Below are 19,959 nucleotides of genomic sequence, written 5' to 3'. Positions count from 1 at the left end.
AGGTAGGTCTTAAGTTGAGCTACATGACAGTCTGGTGAGGTAAATTGTGGTATATTACTAGTGTAATGCTGCTTATGCTTCAACTCTGTCAGAAAACAACAAAATGTGTATACTGTGTTGTCAGCTTTATAGAGATATGTAAGTCACTCTTGATAATTATGCACAACATTGATTTATCTCATTTATAAAATTTGCAGCATAATGCCAAGAAAAGAGAGACTCCAAAAGCAGAAGGACGGGGAACTGCAGCAAGCAGCTCAGGGTAGCAGCTCTCTTTTATCTTGGATCAGGCCATCAACTTGTACAACAAATGAGGGAGAATCAGTAACCCTACCTGGTCCAGAGGAGCCCATCACATCACTAAACCTAACCCTAACCCTAACATATTATTTGGTTATTCAATATGGCCTTGTTTTGTCTGTTTTTGCCTGTTACTCATTTATTTACTCAAATTGATAATTTGAGTTAGTTTGTTAACAAAAATAAATGTATACCTTTAAAATAACCTACTGTATTTTTATGTATTTATTATTATTTTTAATTTCATAAATCATTTTGGCGATGGGAGCCCTTTTTGGGGGTTCTAGCACCTGCCCCCCAAAATGTCTGTGCACGTGCCTGTGACATGACCATATCTATGGACATGACACCTGCCTCCAGGAAGCGGTAAGTGCAGGTGGAACTAAGTTTGGCGGCAGATCCTCTTGTTTCACATCGACCGTGACTCCTCTGTGTTGGCGGAGTTTGCTCTTCTCTCTTGACTCGCCTTTCCCTTCTGTTACACCCTGATATTACATCCAGGCAGCTGACACCGTCTGCGCTTCACGTTCGGATCACCCGCGACTTTAGCGCAAATATTCCGGGACGTTAACGGAGCGTTTCCCACGTTATTGCAGAAAGCTGAGCTAACTTTAGCTACATTGTGACGCTCGCCCTCCGTGTTTAAGAGTTCAATGACTTCACCGTTCAAAGTGAACCACCTGTTCCGAGTGTATGGATCGATGGCTTCAGCTAACTGAGGCGGTTATGTGAAAACGAGAGAACTTATCTGACCTACGAGGTGAGTCATAACTTTAAAACTTGAGTCCATTTCGAATGTCACCATGTGCGCTTAAAGTTTGCGCCGCAGTGCACGTTGTGTTTGCCAACTGGTGTTGTAGCACTGAATTTAAGCTAATGCAAGCGTTTGAATTTTGATCTCTGTTAGTGGCGACATTGTTTTAGAACACATTTAAAAGCTCATCTTCATTTATATTATCCAGATAAATGTGCTGCGTTGAGACAATCCGTTTTTAATGTTTTATCAAGTTGTTTTAAGCAATAGGAGTTTGAGAAGTTAAACTAGTTTGTGTGGGTCAACTCCTGACTCATGTGGTCATGTTTCTGTTGTATCATTTGTTGTTTCTGTTGTATCATTTTATTTTTTTTATCAATTCGTTATTTTGCATTATATTGATTTAGTTGTTGTATTTAACTGTGTGTGTGTGTGTGTGTGTTCCGACAGACATGGATGAAAGCATGAAAGGAGCCTTCAGGAGCACAGTTTTCAGGAGGCTTACTCCAGCCATATCCAACTCTTTCACCGATCACTGCAGCCCCCCACTCACTGTCCCCTTGCACTCTGTCCAGGTGGAATATGGCTCCTCGTCAGGGCCTAGGGTTGATAATAGGGCTGTTACTAACAGTGAGAGTTTTTTTTTAAATGAAGTATCCACATTTGACTGCGACGTCGACAACATCTTGTGCCTCAAACCGGTTGGCGTGGGCGTATTATCCGAAAATGTGGTCAGCCGCAGAAGTAGTGACACATTTCATAAGAAGCCAATGTTAAGCTCCACATGGACAAGTGATGGAGTTTCTCAGGCAGAACAGGTGGAGGATGGACGAGGGGGGCTGAAGACAGAACAGTATCTGAATGTATCAGATGAGGAGGATGATGATGGCTACTTCTCAATGTTTCACAAAAGAGCAAAAATCTCCCCTCAGTCAGGACACACTCCGCTGCCTAGAGCTACTTCCAGCCCCCAGCATTGGACTGATGAAGTTAGAGAGCCATGGGATGTGTGCCATCCTGAAAGTTCATCTGAACAAGCTGCGCTATCTAGCCGGCACATTTCCTTTACACTCGAGCCACAACTGGAGTCGTTAGAAGGTGACTCTGAAGAGGTGTGGACGATTGGTCGCCCCATGTTTGAGTCATCGATGTGCCACAGTGTCACAGTGAAGTTGAGTGCAGGTAGTGAGCAGAGCAGAAAGGTGACGGAGGAGTTGCAGCACAGTGTGACGGAGCCTGTCTATGACAGTCAGGCCACATTTATAAGAGACACAGCCACTGTCCAGTCAACTGACACCAGTTATGAAGCCACTTTATCTCCACAAGTACAGGTGAGTCACATCAGTTGTACTAACTCCTCTTCTTTCTGATTATGTGGAAATGTTTGTTCAGGGTTTCTCTGGTGGGCTTATGTACTGTGCAGGCTTTGAGAGGGGGTTGTCTGGGGTATTTATGTAATATGACTATTTCTACACAATTCTGGACCATTGTTATTACAATATTTCAAAAATCCCAGCAAAAGCTGTTCGAAACTAATTTGAAATTCTTAAATAAGTTAAACTGTTCAATGCACAATATGTAGCTTCTCAGTTCAACAATATGTTCTGCAGAGGAGCTGCTACTGCTGTACAATGTTTTTACATATAGGCTTTGACTTTAAAATATGTTATTAAATATGACATGATATGAATATGATATGATATTTCCTTTTATAAAAGTAGTTGTGTGTACTCAAATAAAAACCAGTACCATACAGTATTAGGGCATACATCTTCCGCTCCTGCAAATATTTCACAATCAAACCCACTTTTTATTAAGCAAAATAATGGATTTGGTCAACAGAAACGTTGGAGTGCTGCAGAAAGTGTTGCAACCATTTATGTTCGTGACTTAAATTCAAAAGATAAACATTAAAACGCAGGTGAAAGATCATTTTCTCTGTGAACCACATCTGTCTGACACAAACCCATTTCCAACACTTCTCGAACAATGTCTAGCTGTCATATGTTCAAAAACTAAAATATTTAACAATTCCTGTACCTGTTTCAAATTAAAAGCATGCCAGCGTTTCTGTTTTCTGAATCCATTCCTTAGTTTTGACAAGTTTTGTATCGTTCATGCGGGACCGGAAGATGCTCGGCTTCATACTGACGTGTCCTGACAGTTGAGTACATAGCTTTACCTTTATTAGGAAATTACAATAGTCATACCTCCCTGTGTTGACAACAGACGCAGCAGATCAGTGAGGCAGTCAGGTGCTACACACCCACCCAGTGTGACCACTGTCTTATACAGGGGCCCATTCAGTTTCTTCTCTTGACAGAGTGGTAGAAATCTCTCAGTTTAGTTTTCTATTCATTTTCAATTGCTTTGGCGAAGTATCATATTGGGAGGGAAAACCCTGCTGTTTACTGAGTTCATGATTTACAGGATGAAGTGTAAATATTGTATGTTCACACATATCAGCATCTGCGTTCTCAAGGTGAAATCAGTTGTGGTGGCTCTCAGGCAGAGCACCACCAGTAGCCGCTCCACCTCCAGCAGCTCCACCAGCAGGAGTAAAACTACAGCACCTTCTGTACCGGAGCTGAAAGACTTCCACAGTAACAGATCTGTCGTCAGTGGCAAAAGAAAAAGGTACTATGATGGTTTCACCTCTAGGTGGAGCTGTATGACCATGTTAAACACTGGAACTTTGTTTATCCTTTATAATAGTGTCAAATCATTGCCTTTCAAGGAGAGGTTACAGGACCATCTAATTGAGCATGGTTTTGCTTTCACTGTACTCGTACACTGCTTTCTGAAGCATGACATGTCTTGTATGGTTGACTGCAGTTAAGACGGCTGATAAAGAAATATCCTTTTTCAGGCTCGTGGACATGGGGGTGGACTGGGAGTGTAAAAAGCAGAGCTATGTGCACTCTGTCACCAAACACATGGAAGAGCATCCAACAACTCAAGGTATGAACCTGAGCTGTGCCAAAAGCTGACACAACCTCACAGACGCAGTCTCTAATTGGATAATATAGCATTGCAGTACAGACGCACCAATGGTTGCATAAAGTCTATACTATCTTTTGTTGTCTCACGTTCTTGAAGTTGCCCTACCTCACTACTATTTTGTAGAATGTCAGTCAATGTAAAGTTTTATTACTAAATCATGTTGTGCTTTCTCTAGACGTCATGACTGAGCTCTTCAACCTCATCACCCATGTGGCTGAAAGGACAAGTGGGGGTAATGGCAGACCATGGCAGCATCCCTCTGACCTCACACGGAGGTACATCACTCTCACTGGGCTTCTCTCAATTTAAAACAGATTTTTGTTGGTTTCAGAGCAGGACTTATTGATTTCACATTAGCTATGTGTGTAAATAAAGCTGTGGGAGTGTATGAACCCGACTAACCCATATATATATACTTATAATATATATATAGACTGGGTATGTCTTTGCAATTTGATATCACTCTTATCCTCAAGATGTGACTAATGAAATGCATAGTGATTCGCTGAAATACTCGCGGGAAAGGCCAAACACATAATGGGAAATGTTATTCATGCTGTTAAGCCAACAAATACGGGATTTATATTGAAGCAGAGTACATTAGCGTTTGAAAATATCAGTGAAGAAGATCTAGAGTATTTGTTTGCTACATCACCACGGCTCAGTTTATAATGTTTGAAAAGGTAGAGGATGAAGGGGGGGATGAGGTGGTGATATTGAGGATTTATAGTTTATTTTTTACATTTGCATGGAAATCCAAGAGAAATCCCGGAGCAGATGTTTTACGTGCGTACAGAAACCGTTTGAGCAAGAGGAGAAGAGCTAAAGTGCAGGTGCAGTTTGAGCTCAAGCAGAGCAAGTTGGATTGTTTGAGTGCAAGTGCAGGATTGTGAGTGAAAGCATAACAAGATCTGAACTTGAAATAAATAAGTCCTTATCTCAGACCTCGCTCTTGAATAAAGATAGCACAAAAAACGTGATATAAAACATTATGAAGACACTGCTCCGTATCTGTGCTTACTTTCAGGAACTACCAGAGACGCTTTGGAAACATGAACCCAAGAATGTCCCTCTGCGAATGGCAGCAAAAAAACTCAAACACATACAAGCGCTTTGCCAACATCCCCAAAATCTTTGAAAGGAGCCTGTTCCACTGAGAACTGATGGGGCAGATTGCACTTAACCTCGAAACTAAAGCGCTGGACTCAGTTACAAAAAGGGCCTCACATCAATGTTTGCACTGTTTTTCTTCTGTAGTTTTATATATGGTGTGTAGTTTTTGTTTGTCATATTTTCCTGTTTTTGCATGTTCTTTTATATAAAAATCTATGCATGTTTTAAGGGTTGTTGGGAACTTGAGCTGCAGAACAAGCACTTGAACGTTTGAAGTATCTTAAATGTCTGCCTATTTTTTATTAGATTTCAAACTAAGCCTGTTTTAAAGTGTGTTTGGTTATGTTTGTACTTTTGACATTTGACTATTTGTATACTTGTTTCCTTGTCTCGTACAGAAGTATTTACCGTTAAGGTTGGTTCAGGATTTGATTGACTGAGCACGTGTATGTTCTTGTTGAATTCTTGCCTCATGAAGCACCTGTTTCTGTAGATGTGTTGAAATCGCAGTAGCTAATAGAATTAAATATTTGAAACTTGAAAAACCTGTGAAGGTTTATTGAATTGTTCCTGTTACAGTCAATTTTTATACATCAATCTACAGTATTCATTGGAGGGTAAAAGGCTTGACTAAGGTATTGTATAGGACAACAAATGTTTTATTTAGTGTAATCCAGGCCAGTTTCTGAACATTTAGCTCAGAAAGGGATATTTGATAAATTCTTTTTATGCCTTGACAATCACTTTTGGGCTGTACCATCAAATCTTAGTCAAATTTGCAATGCTTACTTGCAACAGAAATTCCATTTGTCTCGGATCATGGTTAATGGAAATTTTGGCAAAGAACTTTGTACTTTTTAGGGGGACTTTGAGATTTGGACTTGTCATATCTCCTTACATAGGTCACAGAGAAAAAGTCCTATCATTTTGTTTAAGCTCTTTTCAACTCTATATTTATCTTAAGAGCAAGGTATCCCCAATGTAAAAAAATAACAGCATTATGAGTCATAACAGTTAAAAGTTGAATTAAGAAAAAACTTTCAGTTTTTTTCAGTTTATAATGTCATGAAGAGCAAGATAACTTGTATTAGATTTGAAGAGACAATATGTGACCCATATTAAGGGAAATTTGCCCACTCAAAGTCCACCCACAAAGTTCCAATTTCATTTGAAATACAGAATCTCCTTATTTTGTAATCCAAGACTAAAAAAGTTTGGTTCCAAATAACCAAAGCAGCATGGAAAAGAACGGCGTTAAAGCGGGATGATCGGAAATTTGAATGACACTACTTCTCAAAAGAGTTTTTGAGAAGTATGGTTGTGCAAACAGAATTCCTGATTACAATATTTGTCTTCTGAGGTGTCAGGAGAAATCTTGTTTTTGGGTATTTCAGATTCTCGTAAACAGCCTCAACCACTAGGTGTTAAAATGCTTTCAGTGGTTTCTTTAGAATAGAGAAGCGGCGACCACGTTTTACTCTGCTTTGTTATCTCATTAATCCTTGTGACATTGTATGGAATGCCACTAGTGCTAAGTTGAGAACGTGGTCAACAGAGTCGGAGCAGGGTTGTTGTGTCGGGACAAGCCAGCTGCTGAAGAAGAACTCATTAAAGGTATTAACACTGCAGTTGTCATCGTCTGGTAACAATGCTGCATCGTTATTCAACTAAATTGCTGTGCACAGGTACAGGCTGACAGAAAAAGGAACCTGGGGAGTAAATTGGAGATATTGTAGATGTGCGTTTTTGTTTTATGGCAAAATGTCTTGAGAGCTGAAGCCTGGTGAAGGCTGAGGTTCACATTTATTATTCACCAAAGAAATAGCCTGTCCATCTTGATTCTGAAAAACTGTCACCCTGACTTTTCCTTTGCCCAGGAAGGTTTTAAGGATCTCTCAGATTTTGTAGACATATAAACATCAGACACAGGCCTTTGTGGAAAATATTACATATTTTATTTAAGCATACACAAGTAAGCATACACCATATTCTTCATAATAGAAGTTGTGTAACCTTGTGCATAATAGTTAAATCATGCTAGCCCTCATTAAGCAACGACTGCTGTACACTTTGTACGATGAATATAAACATGATCGCACTAATAAAGCAGTTTCTCTAAACCATGCTTCTTTGTGGCATAATTTCCATATCCCTTTGACAGGATATACTCAACTTCCTGGCTTGTTTCTAGTCTAATACAAAATACACACTGTGTAAGTTGTTTAAAATCCCATCTCTTTTAGTGCTGCGCCATCACATCACAAAACACTCCAGTACAGCTACCAAGCATATTTTTCTCTTTCAGGCATTGTATGGTACACAAAGTAGCTTGAGAAAACGCCTTGGGCCGCTGGCACTGAAACAAAGTCCTTGGTGTGTAGTTGTGGCCTCACACCACCGGGCTCAAGTGGAATGTCGAGTTCTTACAGTCGTCACCATTTGTCGAGTTTGATTAAAAGAAAAAAGTAATTTTCTATCTGCTGTGGACAGGTGTGTATTCAACCTATTTCAACCAGAAGCATCAGTGGTCCTCATGACAACAAACAACTTGAATCCAAACCGTCAGTCTGTCCCTTCAGTAGTAGGACCAGGTCCGGTGAGGCTGATTGGGTGTAGGCTACGCCGCCACATGTGAAATGTGTAGAGCCATCTTCCACTGATCCAACAAACATGTTGCACCCTGTTTTGGTGAATTTTGGTAAAACCATAGACTGTATATACAATTTTAAGACACGACAGCGCCTAAAAATTGAAGCTAAAACGTTTGGATTGCCCCCTGGTGGCTGGCTGCAGTGTGTGAATAAACTTTTCTTCATAAATGGGTTCTGTAATTGTATGTATTATTAATCCTTTTTTTTTTTTTTTTAAGCAGGCAGTTGAGTTGTGTTGTCCATCCTCAGCAGTTAACGTCAAAAACAGAGAAGCACAATACATAGAATATATGCAGACAGCCTACTGCTACCCTTTAATTGAGTAGTTCAGCCTTTTTGAAAATGTGCTTAGTCAGGTTTAAAGAATTAGATGCGACGATCAATATAACTCATGAGCTTTGTAGCTCTAACCAGCAGCTGCTTAGCTTATAATACATACTGGAAATGGCTAAGCTAACTAGCCACTGGCTGTAGCTTCATATTTATATTATAGATGTGATAAAAGTGGTATTGATCTTCTAATCTAACTGCAAAATGTCCTTTAACAGTTGGACAACCTTCAACACATGTGAATGTTCACAGTAGCCCTACACATAAATCAGTAATACATTATTTACAGTGTCAACATAGAAGTGAACCATAATCTGAAGATGATGATCCACTGTATGGATCAACTTTAATCAGTCAAACCTGTAAAGGCTTTCAAAGTGAACATCTTATGTTGCCAGTTGAAGATTAACTTATTGAAGCGACTGCGGAGGAGGAAAGTAAATAAAAAGTGTCTACATGGAATGCTGCTGAAAAAAGATATTATTGGTAAACTTAAGGCATAGCACTAGTTAAGAGAAACCATCCAGGGAGACAATCATCACTATCCATTTCTGTGTGGATGAAGGCCTATCGATCGGAGAGGCCCGGTACCACTGCTGTGTTCTCTGTAAAAATGGATTGAGCCTTCAGCTGCAAAAGTTGTTGGGTAAAGAGCTGATCACTCTGGAGTGATGCAGCAGGGCGCTTCTGTAGCTGCTTCACCATGTTTTTCCTGGCAACAGCAGAAACATCTGAGTGAATCAGCCTCTTTTCCCTTTTCCCACTCTGACTTTAGCTTAAATCCACTCCTGCCTCTGACACAAGTCAGGTGCTTTTTGCAGGAACACAATCTTGAGCTTTTCCTCGTATTAAGAGTGAAAGATGCGAGAGGGGGAGGCGGAGGAAGCAAGAGAGTGATAAAAGCCTTCCACTGCATTAGTCATTCTACCTTTCAACCCGCTCTTATTTGACGTACCCAACAATAACCTTCACTGCTTTTTTATCCTGCCTTTGCACCCTGCCTCAGTTCACTGCTGTCGGCTTTGTGATCTGTTATGTTTGTGTGCACGCACCGTATTTGTTTGTTTACAATAAAAGACTCACGATGAATAGCAAAATGAGTGCGGAGTAAGAGGGTTTATCACTCTGTCTGTCGATGGAGACTTCTAGCGGCTGTTAACCGGTAGGTTTTGTTGACTATTTAAAACGTTTTTTTTTTATCAGATTCCTCATTAAAAAAGGTACTTTCCTATTGTACACAAACACCACATTGATATAATGTGATAGGCATACATATTAGAGGGCTGTTATGAAAAAAGCTGGTTAATGACATGACTTTCATGGCTGTGCATAACTTAAAAATCCCCAGTAAAAATGCCCTGTTACGTTTTGAGGCTATACATAGCCTCTCAAGAGAGCGAGAGCTCCACACTCATCCTGAACACTTTCTACCGGGGCACCATTGAAAGCATCCTGTCCAGCTGCATCACTCCCTTCCTTGCAAGACACTTACACCACCGCCTCACCCGGAAAGCCACTTCGATTGTGAGTGACACCAGCCACCCCGCACACGGTCTCTTCAGCCCCCTACCCTCTGTAAGAAGGTATAGGAGCCTCCGTGCCAGACTCAGAAATAGTTTCATACACCAAGCTGTCAGGAAAATTTTCTCCCCTCACTCCCCCCAGCCATATCCTCCAGTCTGACAGGAAGCTGAAATCCCCCCCCCCCCCCCCAACAAAAAAACAACACTCAGGACTCTGCAACAAACTGTCTCTTGTACTTTTTGCACTTAATCACTTTAATCACTATGTTTACACTTTAAAGAACCTTATGCTGCTTTACTAAAAAATCTGTATGTTTACTTAGTATTAGGAAATGTCTTGTGTTATCTGTTGTGCCTGTGCACTTTATATGTTTCACTGTGGGAGAGTGGGAAACGTCGTATGATAATTGGACTATGGGCAGAAAGTTACGGACATCGGAGTGGAAGGTCGCTGGCTCGATTCCTCGCGGTGACAATACAACATACCTGCCAGGACAACACACGGATCTGTTCCAAAGTCCAAAGAGCACTCTCCCTACCCCCACTGTCTAAGTGCCCCTGAGCAAGGCACCTTACTCCCCCAACATCTGCTCCCTGGGCGCTGTGCATGGCTGCCCACTGCTCTGTGTGTCCTGTGATGTTCACCAGATGGGATGAAGCAGAAGACAAATTTCCCTACTCTGAATGTCGTGTGATGTGCATGTGTTTGGGATCAGTAAATGTATCTAGTACCTTGTATGTCTTGAACATGTTAATAAATTGACAATAAGGCTACTTTATCTTTATCTTATTATCTACATTGCTCACATTAGTGTTGTCATGTTTCATAAAAGGCTCTCTAAAGTGACACCACCAAATATAAAATGTATGTACACATTAAATGCCACAACATTACCTCCACATTTCCACTCATCTAAACTTGGTCTAAATATCGTCACTGCAATATTTCCTTTTACTTCACACACCTAATTAAATATCATGTGATAAAGCAAATGACCCAAACATGATATACTTCCATCTTGTTAGTGAAAACACAAGATATTATTTTTAAGGCAGCACTACTGAGTTTAGATCAGCCCTCAAATACACCATTTCACTGTCTTATAACAAGTCCACCTTACAAATCACAGTAGACCATCTTATCACTGCGTTTCAGTCTCTTTAACATTGAGTTAAACACAAATTTGGACTTTGAATTGAGAAAGAGTCTTTGATTGAAGCCCTTCTATCTTTGCAACATCTGTTCTGGATGTCACGAAGCAGTCTAAGGGTTGAACATTTGAGCCCTTAAAAAAAACTATATTTTTCATGCTAGCCATCAGCAACTAAAGTTTTTACAACAGCGCTTTAGCTTTTCTCTGACTCAGACTCAGCATTCATTCCCTCACATATGTTCAGTTTCATCATATGTCCAAACATTGCATGCTGGGAGGTTGAGTTTAGGACGAACAGGACATAGAGTCCTGGGTCCTGCACTCGACTGAGGGCTATTATTGCTTATACCAGGGTTCTCTTCAGTCCACTCCTCTGTAGATGTCCACAGAGTCCAGCCTCTTTTTGAAGTTCATTATTTAGATGAATGCACAATGCTATGGCAGCTCCTTTTCCTCCCCCGCCCCAAAATGCTCTGAAGTCCATCACCCTCTAAGACAAAGACACAAGGAAATACTAAAGGGCTCATTGTGGAAGGTGGAATGTAGCATTTCAGAAATCTATAATAAAAGTAGGACAGAAGTAAGAGAATGTCGAAATCCAAGTGTGACGGGAAAAAAACGTTGTCGACTTCACTTCACGTCTACATGTATTCAAATCGGAGAAGCCTTCCAATACGAGCTCACAAATTTTGTCTTAAATTACTTTGAATTGGGAAATTCTGATTTGGTGGTGAGCGAAGTGATCCCGCTAAAGCTAATCTAATAAATGGCTCTGACATTGGCCAGGTTGAGTCTGGATTCCCTGAGGTGGGAAAATGAGCTAGCGAGAGTAAAACGTTTCCCACAGGAGGATAAAGAGTTTCTTTCAGAGGAGGAAAGGGGATCTGAATTAAGAAAATAAAGATACCAGAACAACAGGAGTGCTCTGGAGGCACCATGTTGAAAATCAAAGAAGTAAAACAACAGTGATACAGTTGAATAATCTACAGTATTTAGAACGTTAAAAACAGGATGGTATAAAGGAAATTAGGAGAAGATGCTAAGATCAAGGTACAGGAGATGAATATAACAAAGTGGCTCCCAGTGCAACCCAGAACTAGCTAAGCTCCAGGTTTGTGGCTGTTGATAACGCACCGAAAGACGACAAGAAAAGAGGTGACAAAGGGGGAGAGAGAATGAAAAGTTCTGTGGCTCTGTTTATTGGTTTTGGTCCCTGTGGTTGGTTTGTCTGCAATCGCTCCACCACCGGAGCCATTTGGCGATAATCTCTGCTACCGTAGTCATTGAGCACATTGAAGCCGCTTAACTCGAGCCGCAGTCTCTCCACGGCCGACTCCGCTCTCAGAGCAGCATCAGCAGAGGTCTTCGTGTTGGACCCCCCGTTGTCCTGCGACATCATCTCGGCACCGGGCCCTGTGCCAAAGGAGAGTAGTAGGCCCCACGCCGAGGGGCCACGAGTCCCAGCCTCATCCTGACAAGCAGATGGGCTTAAAAAGGGGCCCCGTTGGTTTGTGAGAACACAAAGTCTTTTGGATAAAGAGGAGACGTCTTGGCAGTCACACCTCAATGATGTTAACAGATGGCATCTTGTTGTTGTTGGAGAACTGTGGGAGGAACAGAGGGAGACGACAGGTATGAGAAGGCTGGAGGACTCACAGGGATCACATTGTAAACGCCTTCATTAAGCATGAGGATGCCTCTGGATGTTTTGTTGATGTTTGTGGAAAGGGATAGCAAAGAATAAAGATTTGTTTTGACTTTTGTCTCCTGCTCTGGATTTGAACAAAGGAGATGAACATGGTGTGTAAATGTTTATTTTTTTTCCATATCAGGAGCATGGTTTTTCAGTTTGAGAGCGGCACGATTTTCCTGTTCAAAGTTTGAAATGCTCTAACTCAAAACCCTGCGCTCACATTCAAATACACCCTCCTTTGCATAGGTGTCCTGTGCTCATGCTGCTTCTGTGTGCATGTGAAACATCTCACTGGGATTTTTTGTGCAACAGGTCAGTCAAAATCCCACAACCAACAGAATGCCAGGTCATGTGTTGTGTTGGAAAAAGGAAATTGCTCCGCACTTGTTTCATTACCTCTGCTGTTGGTGCTCGTCCCATGAAATACAGAGGTAAAAGAAACAGGGCAGTGTCAATTTGTTTTTTTACAATTGGCTGCAACAGTGGTCCCATAACATAAAAAGACTTGAAATCCTTTATTTTGCTGCAGTGGAGGCCGGGAGAGCAAGAATCCAGTTAAAGTAACTGCCCGTATGGGCAACGAGGGAGAGACAATTCCACTTGTCAACGCCACACCTAGTATTCTATCGGGTGGGGAATATTGAAAGACTTGTTGCACAAATAAGATCTGAGAGCAGAGGATAAATCAGAGTGCAAACATTTCAGGCAATCACAGAAGCAACGTGAGCGAAAGGAGAAGAACTGAATCTGGACCCCAGGAAATCTAAACACTAGCAGGATATATTTGAGTACAAGCATTTTTGAGTGAAAGTGTTACAAGAATTCCTGCCGTCGAACTAAAAAGACTACACTCTTGAATAAAAAGAATCGGGAGCCTTGATGGGAGTTTGTTCACAGCTCAGAGCTGCATAATCATTCACATAATGGTGCCACCTGGAAGTAGTGTTTCAAGCTGGTGTTCAGATGACACTATGAGCACGCATGAGGTGTCAGCATAAAACATCTAGAAGTGGCCGGGACCATTCACCTGCCCGGTGCTGCTGATGGGGGAGGCACCCGGGGAGAGGAGGAGGAGGAGGAGGGGGTGGGTTATACCTTACTGCGCAACAGCCCCCCTGTTGGGTGTTCAGGAGTGCTGCACTCCGAGGAGTTTTTGGCCTTGTCCTTGTTGTTGTTGGGCTCGTTGTCTTTAATTATGTCGTACTGGCGACAGAAGAGAGCGATCACACCTGAGAGGGGAGAGAAAGGAAGTGTTCACCAAACAGCCAGCTCCGATTCTCCCCCCAAAGGATTCCAGCTGCTGCCTTTGTAGGCCACAGCAGAAACAGTGCACGTGACGCTGCCTGATCCTGGTTTCATTGAACTTTGTCCTCACCTGCCCACATGATAAGTACAACCACAATGATGATGAGCTCCCCCGCCCTCAGCTGGGTGGTCTGGCCCACTTCTTCCATCGTCACCTCGTCTGCAGGAGTTAAGAGGCAAAATGTTAATAAAGCTGTTTTTTAGACATGACCTGTTAAAAGCTTCATCTACCCCCCTACTCGCTTGTGGTGAATCCAGCGGGGGAGCCCCTGCTGTGTTCCCACATCGGAGACACCTGACTTTCTGCTCACTTTATAATAGGGGGCCAGGCGGAAAAGGTTCGCAGAAACTGTGGAGGCTCTCACTCGGACTTCTGTGTTCACACATGCACCTCCTCTGGAGAAAATGTGTGCAATCTGCAGAGGTCAGTGCTTGTCTGAAAACAGCTTTTAGTCTATTAGAGGAAGTGAGTTTGACCTAAATAGATAAATGAACCATTATTACCTCTGCCAAGGAGGTTATGAAGTTTTCATCTGGGTTGGTTTGTTTGTCTGTCTGTTAGAAAGCAGGATTATTGGAGGACTACTGGACGAATCACCACAGAACTGGGTGGAAGGATGTGGAATGGGTCAAGGAACAACTCATTACATTTTGGTTCCAGGAATTCATTTATTTCACTTTGTGTAGATTTTTGAGATTTTTTTAATACAGATTTCCAAGGGAATAATTGATGGTAATAGATTTTAAATCCATCTTATTTTGGGAAACCATATCTATACGTGTGTACAATTTGGTGCAACTTGAATTAATTTAAGGGAATTGTTGGGCCTTTGTGGATATATGTGCTCTGCTGAGTTGAACATTTATCATTGAATGACACAGAGAGAATTTAAATGTCCTTTCAGAAGGGGACTTGGCAGAGGAATGCACACTACTGAGGTTGGATTTTAAATAGATGGCGCCACCTTAAATTCCAGACGTGTTGCCTCTTTTTGTTCGAAGTGGTAAAACAAGTGGTTCCAGCAACTCTGCACTATATTTTGATGTGTAGGGAGTAAAGCACTAATTCTGTAAGGTAGGTGGAGTGTGAAATATGAATTTCCCCTCCCAAATAAAGTTTGTACAGACCCTGAAGGAGTGTGTGAACAGCAGTGTGAGTGCACTTTATTGTCTCTGAAAACTTTCTCAAATCTCATTTTTTAAATTGCTGTTCATGATTTTATCTACAAGATTGTAATACTCTTCACGTTCATATTTTATTTGATCATTAATTTTGTCACTCCACCTGTTACTCATTTCTCCCATGACCACACAGTCATAAGCTCTGTCTCATGCTCTTGGCCTAGATTTATGCCAACAGCTATTTCTCTTATTAAATATTTAACCAGTCTTGTTCGGTTTTCTTCTTTTGTCCTGTAGATTTTGAGGATGTTAAGTCGTTGGTTTTAAACATGTTTTTTATGCACACTCTATTAGATTTCTTCCTTTCTTCTAGCATTGTAAGGGCTCTTTTTCTTTATGCTACAGTATTTGGAGATTTGGGGAGGGCATTACAGGGCTGACTGGAGACATTTTTCACTGGGTTCTCAATATATTAACTTTCAATCCTTTTTAGTTTCTTTTAGTGTTTTTCCTGTTCCTGAGGGTACAAGTTTCTAGATTTATATTGCTATAAATGTGTAATTGTCCTACACATTTGGGGTTTTATTGATGTACTTCTTGCTTTTATTCCAGACAGAAGTTATTTAACATTTGCATTCTCCCTCCCTGGCGATCTTGAACTTCCTTGCACACTGTCTTTCTGTCAGCTCTTGTAACTTAGAGCCATCATACAGCCATCTTATTCCCCAAGAACTATATTATTATTGTGCTTTTACCCATTTAGATCACAGTATAAGGGATGCTGCCAATTATCAGCTGGTCTGCTCCCTGTGCCCTCATCCCTTATATTACAGGTGCAGCACAGTTATGGTAGTGAGTGGCAGCGCAGGTGTTGATAAGGACCTTGGTTACAGTTGAGGAGCAGATTTTTTAAAGATTTACTTCATGTATGTAGCCATGATGGTGTATTCAGGAGTGATCATTAAGAGACCAATTTCTCTGAGTGCCCGATGGAGTCAAGTGATCACAGAAAGGTAGAACGTGAGGAGAATAGTCAAGGCTTCATTAGGGCTATCGAGGATTTCTCTATTTTACAGTGTGATAGAGAGATGAAACAATGGGGTAAAGGTTAATCAGTGCTGTCAAGATCAATTTACACCAACATAAATAAAACTCCACTTTAATCTTTGAAGTGGATTGGCCTTTAGGGGAGGTATCTCAGAGACCTTGGTTTCACATACAGAAGTCTTTCCTGTAGATTAGTGCAGGCATCTCACACAGAGCAACCACACGTTGAGGCTTTTTCTTGCCCTGCTGAAAGTTGTGGACGTCAGAGGCTTCATCTAAAGTTCACCACAGCAGAGAGAGCACTTCTTTTGCTTTTGATTGGATACAGTGGGTGACATTTCGAGGGCCCGGCGTGGCAGTAACCCCACGCTCCAGTGGCTTTTAGCAACAAGCAATTCTGCAGATCGATTGGCCTCTGTTGCGTAGTATTAACCAACCAAAGCAGAGTAGCCCAAGGCCTCACTGGGGCTAACTGGTCAGCTGTAACACCTCTGATGCTCAGTGACCACGGCCTAGACTTTTATTCAACACAGAATGAGTTAAAAACTTGGGGCATGGAGGTTGATACTTGACCCACTTAAAATTTAGCATATTTCAGCCTCTGACCATTCTTATATTGATCTGTCTCTTGTGAGTCAACTGAATGTTCAATCACTTGAATGCCACTTCGACCTGTACACAAACAGAACTTTAAATACAACCATATCTGAATTTAAGATGGTGTGTGATCTGTGACTGAACACATGTGGCAACCTGTGCCATCACAGCATTTGAAAGCCATTTTTTAGACACGACCTGCGAAGGATCTCTGGAGAACTGGCTCCGGACTTTCTCCGTAGTTTTTTCCTTACACAGCTGCGCAAGGCAGTGGGAGATTCTCCTCTCACAACAACAGCAAATCCACCGCTGGATTCAGGTGATAGATGTTCCAGGAGGTATAAGCAGGATGTAACGTAGTCATTCTTCTGCGGAAATCATGTATTTATGTTTTCAGCACATCGACACTGGCGATGGCTCTTATCACCACATGATATGTAGAAGTTCTATTGTAGACTGTTCACAAAGATGATAAAGGTGTCTCCACTGCCTCCCACTATTCTATGCATGTTGGATAGTTGCAGCAAGACAAAAGATCTTTCAGATATTCAACAGCATATCAACTCCTCTGGTAATTAATTCAGGGAAAACCTCTCCTACAACAAATGTTTCAATGTCGCATCTTGGGTTCTCCCAATGAGGCAGGTCAAAATGTTGACCTATTCCTTCAAGGTGCCACTGCCTTGGTGGGTTCGTCCCCTGTCTTTAATATTGATGCTTTTATTTCTATGGCCACAGAGTGTGAAAGAAAAATTGTTTTCTTTTGTTGGGATTCAGCAGAGCTGTTGAGGCAAGCAACACTTCACTGTGGCCCTGTTTTGACACACATATCAAACTATTATGTGTCAGAAGAAAGAAAAGAGTCACTTTTCTTTCCATCCTCGGTTTTGAAGAAGTTTCCATCTGGTTCAAATTATTTTGCCCAGGGAAGCCATACATGTAGCGTGTTTGTGTGAGAGAGTGACATTCAATTTTAATTGTCAGGATATCTCCTGTAACACTGTGACTTCTTCCCTGTTCCTCCGCTGTCTGTCACTCTGTCCCTCCCTCCACTCGTTCTCTGACTCCGTCTCTTCCTCCTGCTTTGTGCACAGGTTGTGCTGTTCTTTTTTTCTTCACACTCTCTCTCTCGCTCCGTTTGATCTCCAGAAGCTTAAACCTATTGTTAAAGAGGAAATGAGAAGACGGGGAATAATCCAGCTTTCGTACTCGTCCTTCGCTCTTAGCACCGAGTTCAGGCTGATAGAACAGAAGGGATGACCAGATGAGCGGGGATGGTGAAAACCTCACTTTTCTTCTTTTTTTTTGCTTGTCATATCCAGACAAAGGACCTACAGCTGTACTGAGAGACTGTCGCTCCCACAATCGCTGTGCAAATTATGAGAAGTAAAAGACAAAGTCTGTTTTGTCTTTTTTTGACTCATTTTGTCCATCCATCCTATACATTAGCCACATATTCCCCATTCAAGTAATAATAATTCAATTGTGCAATTATAATTTATTTAGTTTACTCTATTCATGTTGCTCCAGCTGATGGGCAATTTGCAGGATAAGCAAAGAATGTCAAGAAAGAAATGAAAATGTTTAGTTATTATTTGTAGCCATTATTGTAGGTAGAAACAATTTTTCCATATTATACAAAATAAAGCATAAATAAAGTATAAATACTCCACATCTCTCGTGGGCTTAAACAAATAACAGTTTTCTCTTGCCCACTGATTTTGATTCTCCCAATCCCAAAGCCCAATGCTACAAATTTTCTACTGAATAACAAACTGACTGACTTGGGAAAATATCTGATCACAGACCTGCTCTGTGTGGAGATTTGCATTGTGAAACGTCTGCATGGTGGGAAGCAGGGGGAAATCTCTCTCTCTCTGTGTGTGTGTGTGGGGGGGGGGGGGGGGGGGTGCAGAGCCTACAAATGTGGAGAGCGTTCATGTTTTGGGGAGGTAGATGATTGAGCTGAGGCAAAGGGCTGCTCCCTTTAACAGCCTTCTAAATAAACCAAGCAAACAAGCGTTCACAGAGGCATCAACCGCACTAGACTCAACTTATTTTTTCTGATATGCCTTTACAGAGACACATTACAAGGCCAGCCTAAACCTGGACAGCAGTTATGCTGCATTCATGTCTGCTGGAAATTAAAACTAGCTCAGCTATGTTTTCATAGCATCCTATTAGATAAACTTGACATCTGTCTGTACAGCATCATTTCCTCAGCATAGACGTTTCCAATGCGCCTTTACATTAACTTGGTGATGAATAAATTACAGAATTCAAAACACAAATGCATTGTTTATTTATTTGTGTTAATACCTACATTGCTTAATGCTATAACTTACAACATCTATATATTTCCTCCAAGATGTTTGACTCACTTGAGGAAAGTATTCATAAAGTCAGACTAATATTAGACTGTGTAATTAGTTACAGTTGACTAATGTATGTGAACCTGACCCTTTGGAACAGTGGTTCCGTAATCTTCGAAATGAGGCACATTTGAACTGTACTGGTACACACATGCTCGGATGCTCGTAAGTCTTTGGTTCCAGTACTTAAACAAATAGAACTTCTAAAATAATCTCAGAGGCCTCATCCAGCAACTGACTAATTTAGCTTGTGCCTTTTGCAAGATTTTCAATTCTTAACTGCTATCAAAAACTTCAGAAAAAAACAACAACTTTAAATATTTTCTTGGTGGCTTCTCCAGAGACTTGGGAACTCAAAAAAACTCACATGATCATACATGACTTCAGAATAACAACAAACATGATGTCATCAGGAGGGTTCAATCAGACCCAAAGTCGAGAAGATTAACCTCTAGCGTACCGTAGGCATTAGCCCAAAGACTGTGGAGAAATAACTTACATGGCCAAAAGTAACATTCTGTCCAACGAAGCTAAAATGACCAATTAACCCGTTTGCTTTATCACCTTTGTTTCGCGAATAAAACCATACAAAGTGTATTAGAGAGTGTTGTCTTCAGTGCTGCGAAAGTCTAAAGGCTTTCTCAGAAAGGCTAACATGAAAAATGCTTATTCTAACTTTTAGATCACATGTACATTTATATTTTTGTACAGATTAAATTACTGAGTTTCAGAGTTGCTGGAAGGTTTCATTGTTAAGTGTGGCAGCTGCTGACGCTAGCATCCTACAAAGTAGCAGAGAAGTATCAATCTTCCAGCTCTCAGAAGAGAGAACAGAAAGTGAATGAGCTTTATCTTGTGTAGGAGTGTGTATAATATATCCCTGTCCCCACTTTTCCTTCTAAAAATGTAATTACCACTCTCAATAAAACTAAATCTGTGTCTCGGTTTGCTGTAGCGCTGAAGCCCTCCTGTTTATTTCTGTGCATTGGACATGA

General features: G+C 41.2%; 2 protein-coding genes across 2 annotated transcripts in view; one reads left to right on the top strand and one right to left on the bottom strand.

Moving 5' to 3' along the window:
• The first annotated feature begins 728 nt into the window (after positions 1–728).
• On the top strand, positions 729–5,648 carry LOC128451047 (uncharacterized). Its single transcript, XM_053434812.1, has 6 exons — positions 729–1,060; positions 1,505–2,385; positions 3,537–3,691; positions 3,924–4,015; positions 4,233–4,332; positions 5,085–5,648. The coding sequence occupies exons 2-6, from the start codon at positions 1,507–1,509 to the stop codon at positions 5,212–5,214; spliced, it is 1,356 nt and encodes a 451-aa protein (XP_053290787.1). The 5' UTR covers positions 729–1,060; positions 1,505–1,506; the 3' UTR covers positions 5,215–5,648.
• Positions 5,649–12,384: 6,736 nt separating this feature from the next.
• fndc5a (fibronectin type III domain containing 5a) overlaps positions 12,385–19,959 on the bottom strand; it is a 28,043-nt gene continuing 20,468 nt past the window's right edge. The window contains exons 4-6 of the mRNA XM_053433768.1: positions 13,897–13,986; positions 13,617–13,750; positions 12,385–12,432 (exon numbers count right to left, since the gene is read on the bottom strand). Coding sequence (XP_053289743.1) covers positions 12,385–12,432; positions 13,617–13,750; positions 13,897–13,986 — 272 coding nt within the window. The remainder of the gene's footprint in view (positions 12,433–13,616; positions 13,751–13,896; positions 13,987–19,959) is intronic.

Source organism: Pleuronectes platessa, chromosome 11 (genome assembly GCF_947347685.1).
Source record: "Pleuronectes platessa chromosome 11, fPlePla1.1, whole genome shotgun sequence".
NCBI classification, from domain to species: Eukaryota; Metazoa; Chordata; class Actinopteri; order Pleuronectiformes; family Pleuronectidae; genus Pleuronectes; species Pleuronectes platessa.
Note: the sequence above shows the minus strand (reverse complement) of the source record. Positions and strands in the feature narration are given on the sequence as shown.